The sequence below is a fragment of the Molothrus aeneus genome, chromosome 1 (assembly GCF_037042795.1).
Source record: "Molothrus aeneus isolate 106 chromosome 1, BPBGC_Maene_1.0, whole genome shotgun sequence".
Lineage (NCBI taxonomy): Eukaryota > Metazoa > Chordata > Aves > Passeriformes > Icteridae > Molothrus > Molothrus aeneus.
The window spans coordinates 100,049,230-100,057,053 of record NC_089646.1 but is presented as its reverse complement, the minus strand read 5'-3'; the positions used below and the strand labels follow the sequence as shown (position 1 = coordinate 100,057,053).

The 7,824-nt window shown below is 39.3% G+C and overlaps 1 protein-coding gene across 2 annotated transcripts in view; it reads right to left on the bottom strand.

Annotated features, from left to right (window-relative positions):
* The window catches only part of PTPN2 (protein tyrosine phosphatase non-receptor type 2), a 30,252-nt gene continuing 22,428 nt past the window's right edge, over nucleotides 1-7,824 (bottom strand). The window contains exons 8-10 of one of the 2 annotated variants that reach the window (XM_066561377.1): nucleotides 6,588-6,778; nucleotides 4,904-5,005; nucleotides 1-363 (exon numbers count right to left, since the gene is read on the bottom strand). In XM_066561377.1, the coding sequence (XP_066417474.1) occupies nucleotides 342-363; nucleotides 4,904-5,005; nucleotides 6,588-6,778 (315 nt within the window). In that variant the 3' untranslated portion in view covers nucleotides 1-341. Of the gene's footprint in view, nucleotides 364-1,031; nucleotides 5,006-6,587; nucleotides 6,779-7,824 lie in introns of those variants that run through there. The other variant, XM_066561368.1, reaches the window with a different exon arrangement.

The window sequence follows — 7,824 nt, the reverse complement described above, 5'->3', positions numbered from 1 at the left end:
TCAATTTAAAAAAATATTTAATGCTGCCAAAAAGTATAAAAATACAATAAGAATGGCAGTACAAAACAAAATACTTCCTAATTTAATTCTTTTACATCTTTCTACATTAATACAGGCATTATAAAAACACAAGATGGCAAATTATTTCGTTTTGCAAAGTAGCACACGCTGCTGGTGGTCTTCATCCCCTCGGTGCAGTTTACGCTGTAAACAGATAACTGAGGTCCTCTTGGTACTTAACAGACCTCACTTTTTGTTCCCGAAGAGGGGGGGTCATGTCTTGCTTTGCATGTCAATAATTTGCAGTTTATAGCTGCAGAATATTCCCAAGTCTCGAAGGCTTAGGTGTCAGTCAGTCTCGGCCTGCGACATACAACCAAAAGAAAGTCACCGATTCAGTACAGAGTACGGGGATAAAAAACAACAAGAAAAAAAAAGAGCTAAGAACTGACAGCAGGTTTGCAGCTCACTGTCAACACAAACAGCTTCTCATGTGTTCCCTGGAGCAACTACTGCCTCTGAGCAAGTACTCTTGGAAAGCCGTTGCTTTTCAGAAGGTATTTCCATGTTACAGTGTAAGGCACATCCTTGCTGGAGAGCTTCAAGTACAGGTCTCAGTCCAGCAAACCACTTCCTCACACATGTAACCCACAAGCACTGCAGAAGTCTCCTTGGGCCTCAGAGGGACTACGGCAGGTTGCATCTCAAAACACATCACCTCGCACAGCTCTGGAGGCCAATCCTGCTACAGCAGCTCGAAAGTAACTGTTTCTAGGCATAGATTTCCTGTAGTGAGAAAGACACCCCAGCACTGGACATTCTGCTTTTAGGCAAGAGAAGGCTCTACTCCGAGAGTCTAAGAAAGAGACTTTTCACAGCACCACACCCCCGAGCTACTACAAGTAAAATGCATTTGAGTTCTGCAAGTACTACACTGATTCATAAAGCAGCTTTCCTCCACCAGGTATGACACATTGAAAGAGGGCTTCCAAGTATTTATCCTTCCAATTAAATAAAGACTCAGACAGAGATGCAATTTTGAACACGTTTATTTTTTGTACATAAAAATGAAAGACTGACTTAAAACTTTGGGGGCAAACAAAAAGGCCCAGGAAGACTACTGTGTGTCACATCACCTTTGCAAATACCGTCCTCTAGCTTAAGCCACTTGGCCCTGCAGAAGACTTCCTCTTTTGTCATTGTAAATTTAGTTTCTCGTGCAGTCCTCAAGTGTCTCAGGTTTTACTATAATGCCAAACAACTAAATAATTTGGTTTACATTCATTAAACATAAAGCTAACCAGGCTTTTTCATCGCCTGCATGATCCAGTCACACATACATGCATACACATTTACGCCTCTTCCCTTTTCAGGGGGACATAAACTGATGTCAGTAAACCATATTACTCGAGGTTTAACAGAATAAGCCACATTTCACTGGCAACATCTCACTTCCATAACAAATCCAGAGGTTTTTTTTCCAAATTGCTATTTCACACTGAATTAAATTATTTTACTTAATACATTTCAAAGAAAATACAGATGTACCGTCACTAAGTGGACTGTCCCTGCACCCAGAACACAAACAGGAAACCTAGAGGATTAATTCCAATCTTGCAAACCCCTTGCAGTGGAGGTCCAAATGTTTGCTAGGTATTTCTTTATGAAAACGTGCGTGATTTGTACACAAGTGTTCATCTGAGAGCCAAATGTTTAATCAGAGATGCCCACTATGCATCAAATATTTTGACTGATGCAGTTCCAGAGAAGAGGAGGAAAACCAACACCAACCGAACCAAAACCAATTTTGAATCGAGCCAAATGACATTTTAGAAATAGCATGGGACCAGGCAGCAGTTTGCCAGAACTCAGGGATAGGGAGAGAAGAGAGGTCAGAAGGCATGTCCTTCAATTTCACCCTTTAAGCATTTCCTATGATAGAGATGACCGGGATTGACAGTTCTTCATTTTGGCCCAAATTTGTTCCTATTTAACATCCAAGCTGTGCAAAAATGCTGCAAATTTAAATCCTCCAGAATAACAAAGTATCACAAGGGCTTAGTGTGCATCAAGGAAAACAATCCTCCAGATTTTGGGTTTTAAGGATTAGTGATGGACCAGAAAGAAGATTTTTATCCAAATTATTTCCTGGAATGTAAAAAGAAACCAATCATTTGATTTTTCTTACTATTCTCAGACTACCATGAACAATTCACTGTTCAAAAGTTTTGTCCAAGGCTTGTACTGGTTCATCCTCCTTAAATTATTAACATTTAAGACTCCCAAGGTACTTGCAATCACAGAACCCAACTTTTACAGAACAACTGCTGAATGTGCAAGTCCTGCTTTATTGCATCAAGAAGGTAACAGAGTATGAGGTGATCTGAATTGGCTGCCCCCTGCCCTGCCCCACCCTGAACTGAGGAATGCTTACTCAGGATCAAGAAAACTGAAAAGCCAGAATTTAGAAGATGGAATTAGGAAGAAAAAAAATCAAGTGACAACTTGACAAGCTGTAGTTAGAGCTCAGTGCCTGTAGGATACTGGTAGCTGAGGAAATCCTCCTCATGCCAAAAGAAGGGCAATAAATAACAGTGTGGTATCAGTCCAAGTTTTGCCTGCACTTTTTCCTTAGCTGCTTTTAAGTATCTAGAATAAAATCTGGAATATTTCTGTTACAAAAGCACTTAAATTACATTCCATGTATTTTTCCATAACCAAAATATCTTTATAAGGCACATACATTTACACCTACTATCAGTTACAGCTGATACTGAAAAACCTATCCTCAATTTAAAGGAAAAAAAAAATCTTTTGACAGTCTTCTTGCTGGCTAAAAGTTACCGTGGTTGTAAAAATTGTGAAATGTCTTAAAATACATGAGCTGCCTGCCTGTGCTATGTCCCAGCAGTTAGCTGTCCCAGCAGTCATTCTGCTATTGGAGCTGCACAGTTGGTCAGCAATGCCATGGAACAAATTGTCTCGTTCTACTGACGCACAACTTCCCAAATCCAGTGCTCCACAAAACTGTATTTGTTTTCCTCATCTGGACCCTTCAGCATTTGTTTACTATACAAACAGTGTGGTCCAGAATAGTATTAGCTATTGTGAAATGAGAATTTTAAAGAGTAAACTGTACTTAGCTTGGTGTAGTAAATGTCAGAGGAATTGGGCCCCATGCCTCTTATGTGACTACCAAGCCTGGACGTACTGGAAAGCATTGAAGTCAATTCCTTTGAATAAGGAGCAAATAATCATCCAGCTCTTTTGAGTATTTTTCAGCAGTAAATCCAAGAAGTGCTTTACAAAATGGGGGAGGGGAGTGGAAGAAAACCCCCAGGACCCAACAGAAAACAACCAAGCTCAGAAAACAGAAGGAGAAAACATAACTTCTCTGAAGTTACCCAACAAGGCAATGCTTGAATAAATAAAATTCCCATTTCAAAGTACAATCCAATCCTACAAATTACTAGATCCTAGCTTGAACAACAAGCTACATTCAGCCATATACCATCTCTGTATTCAAAGTTAATTTAAAGGGCAGAAAGTGGTTTGTGTTGAATTACTATTTAGGAAGTGTTACTACTCAAGTAATGGAAAGGGAGTGCTCAATAATCTTAAAGGGGCTTTAGCACACATACTCCCAAAATATTAGTCCTAAAAGTGTTTTACTAGCATGTCTAATACAGTGCTGGGGAACCTGAAAAGCAGTTCTAGACTTTGTGAAGCTACTAAAGTGGCTCATACAGCTGAAAACACTGGGTATGGCAGAACACTACCAACATTTCTTTTCTATTAGAGCCACCCTTGGAAGTTCATCTACCGTTTCCTTTGATGTGTTTCCTATAACTATTACTGGTGAATTAATTTTATTTGTTCTAGCAATAAAAATCTATAGACACACAAAACATCATGTTTTACATTGAATGGAATGTCAGAACTTGAACAATGTTGGCCTTCAAACAGTAGCTAAAGTCTGAATACATTAATCAACAGTATGACTTTCAGTCGGGGCTAAGTTCTCAAAAGCCTTAAAAAAAAATTCCAAGTCTTAAATAATGAAAACTACAAAAAATAAATAAGGAATGTAAATTAACAGAGTAGAAATTGGCAAGTGCTTCATCAGACCCCTAGCTGCTCATTTCAAACTGGAGAGTCAAATGTGGGGAATGGTTGCACTATGCTTTTCATGCACAAATTATAATTACATTTAGTTTCAAAATGAAATTCTTTTGGTCAGAAATTTGTACAAACTGAGCTTTTAAAAGTACAGTGAACTACAAAAAGATTAAATATGCAATTATAAAATATATTTATCCTAGGTCGTAAGAATATAAAATGCTTATGTTCATGTCACTAGTACATTACACATTACACATATTTAAGGATAACTTCTTTGCATTAATAATGTAAATGATACAACACTGTTTATTGCTTATGTCAGGCATGTAAATTTAAATCCAGACAGCCTTCAGTAGCTAAACCTCCATGGTTCAGCATTTGTTCAAGATCTGGTAGAACACCGTTTTAAAAAGTGTATAAACAGTTGCAGCAAGTTTGTACCTGCTCATATTAAACAAAAACCATCAATTCTGTGGGGGGCAGCGGTTCATTTTTCTAAGTACCTGCAGTGGAAAGTCCTGAGATGTTGACATGAGATCAAGTTTACATCACTTCTCTATTGTATGTAACAGTCTCTACCCATTCCAGGAATAAGGAGTTTATGCTTAAAGTCACACCCCTACTCATTACCTTCCAGCAAAATCAGCTGTTGGAGCAGTCACACTTACTGTTCACTTACAAGGAATGTTTTTGAAAATACATTTTCCAGCAAAAATAAGCACCAACTAAAAACAGTGTACCAAACCCAATCTTAGTGAGAATAGGTTTCCAGTATAACCACCTTTTTCTTTTTCTTTCAGTCTCATTTAGCTTCTGCTTCATCTGCTGCAGCTTCTGTGCTGTTTGCGCTCTTCTGTCCTCCCGCAGTCGTTTTCGGACAGAACTTAAAAAGAAAAAAAGGTGACTCTTACACTGAAGAACAGGAAAAAAGGCTATTATAATATTAAAACAAACCTCTTTCCAACACGCCCAAGAGTTAACCCAGCAGCAGCATACAGCAGCAGTATATAAAATCCAAACCAAGCAATCTTTTATTATGTTTTAACCACCTTGTAGAGAGTTTCAGATAGCGAAGCCCCACAAATAAGTAAATGACAGATGTAAAGATGTACATGGTACTTCATCTACGAGTTTGACAGAGAACAGAAAGTTAAGTTATCTGAGCTGAGTCTTTCACCCCTGTCTGGGCCCCATTTGATGGCTGAGATGTTTTGTGTGGAGGGTGCCTTTATATGCAGTGCCAGGTACCACGGCAAGTGTCCCAGTATTTACAAGGGTGCCTCCACTGCAGAGTTTACAGCAGCCTCAATGATACACTGACTCCAACCCCTACTCACAGCTGCATGCAGGATTAAGGGTACTCATCTCAGGATGCAAACCAGATCCTGATACAGGACACACCATAAACCGAGTTCTGTGTGTTACACTAGCAGGACAACCTTGTAATTTATGTCTCCAAAGTGCCCTTGAAATCTCTTAAGACAGCATAACTCTGACACAAAAACCAACTTCGATTGACTTCTAACACACAACCCCATAACCTCACTCCTTCTTCCTTCTTGTGAGGGGCTCCATCAAACCACTACAGAATTGCTGTCATTCTCTCTCAAAACACTCATGAAGTGTTTGGAGAAAGAATGACAGCAATTCTGTAGTCGTGTTTTTATAACAGCTGTTATATTAGCTGTTATTACAACAGCATTAACTGTTATTTTGCAATTCCAGCCTATCTACACTGAACTGCTGAGTCTCATCTCAGGCTGCAGCCCTTTGGGACACACCCTGCCTCCTTCTGTGCACCACATGGCTCAGCTTGGCACAGCCCTGGCCCAGTTTCTGGATCTCTGGCTATGGATCAACATCTGGCAACCCACATGTGGGAAGGCCCAAGTGACACCGTGCCTCCCAGCTGAGGCATCAACACTCCTGAGGGAAAGGCAAATTCACCTGACACGGCTAAACCACAGGAACCTACTCACAGCAGGCAGATTTAACATGAACAGAGGGTAATTCATGGCTCCAGAGATACAATTTTGACCATGACACAGAAAGTGGTATGTGATAAAACCTTTGTGTTTCTGAGGAACCATGTAATTTTTGAAACACAGGTCAGAATTGCATTTAAAAGTCAGTATGAAATACTGGACAATTTTAGGACCTTATTCACACTTCACAGTGGAGTTCACTGATAATCTGTTAAGAAAATGCTTTCAAAGTGTGAGGTCAAGCTGCTTCAGTTAGAGACACTAACTTTTCTTCTCTTGACTTCTGAATAATAAAACCAAATCACAACTAATCATTGAGGTGGCATTTTTAAAATCATTAAATAAGACAGTCAAACACCACCTGTTCTCCCTTGCTACTGCAGAAAGATCTTGAATGTTTTTACAATAAGTAAAGCAGCCTAATAATTCAGCCTTTTGAGAGAGTGTATCTGCCTTTTAAAGTTCCATTATCTTGCCTACTTTTCAATGTTCCCATCTACGATATCTTGAACCTTAGTGGACAGGTCAGTGTTTATTTTCTCCATCTGATCATTGTTCTCCAGGCCTATGCTGTTCCCATTGTACTTCTCTGTGGTTATTTTGGTTGGGCGTGGAGGAGACTGCTCGGAACTTGGCGCTTGGTCCTCCTTAGAGAGCTCCTTCCACCGTTCCTGAAAACAAGCAGAACACATTTCAAACATTCCCCTAATATTAAAGGGCCCCCTTGCCAAGATGTCTTCCAAAAGAACAGTCACAGAAGTAGATTAAAGGAACTACCAGATCAAGAAAAAAAATTGCTAGATGAAGAAATAAAGTTAGGTCAAGATGTGTCTTCTCCACAACCATCAATGATCCTTTTTTCTATTTTTCCAGGATGGTGCCACTGCAAAGGTATGAGGCCTCTACCTTCAGGGTTTGTACTGTCCACAGCAGCTCCACAATTAGGAAGCATTGTGTCCTATAAAATCCTGCACTGTCCTGCACTTCCCATGTCCCTCTACTTGCTACAGGCCTGTGCTGTGCTCTTACCTTTTATGGCTTCAAAATACAGCAGGACCTTGTATACAAGAACTGCCTAAAAAGAGAGAACTGGGAAAATTTAACTTAGAGTTATCTATGCCAGAGTCATGGCCTACTATTTCACTTAGTGGCCCATTAGCCCAGAGATCTGCAGCATCATAAAACAGTTATTCATCTTGTTTAGAGAAGTAATCTGAAATAAGATGGAATAAAAAAAGAAATTGGACATAAACCTGTTTTGCTAGATCTCTGTCCTAATGATAAATGGTCTGAAGAACTAATTGCTACAACAAAATTTCATGCAGAAAAGAAGCCTAGAAAGTGCACAGGAAGGAAAAGAATCAGCCCTAAAAAACAATTACTTTTCTCACACAAATCAGCCAGTGCCTACAGAGACAAAGAATACCTTGGGGGAAAAAAAAATCAGTTACTTTTAGAAGTCTATGATAAAGTAAATGAACTGAAAATTGAATCTTCTTAAACCAAGCAATAGACTCCTGTCCATGGAATGATTTCAAGACTGCTGGCCTAAACTAAATATCTAACTCAAAGTGATATAAAAAAATCAGTTACTTATAAATGGACTGCTGGCAAAATGAGTTTTAACAATGAACTGACTCCTCCATTAAAATCTAAAGTTGTGTTTGCACAGTTTACTGCCTTCCAGAGTCCAAGGAGACATCAGAGATGAACATTT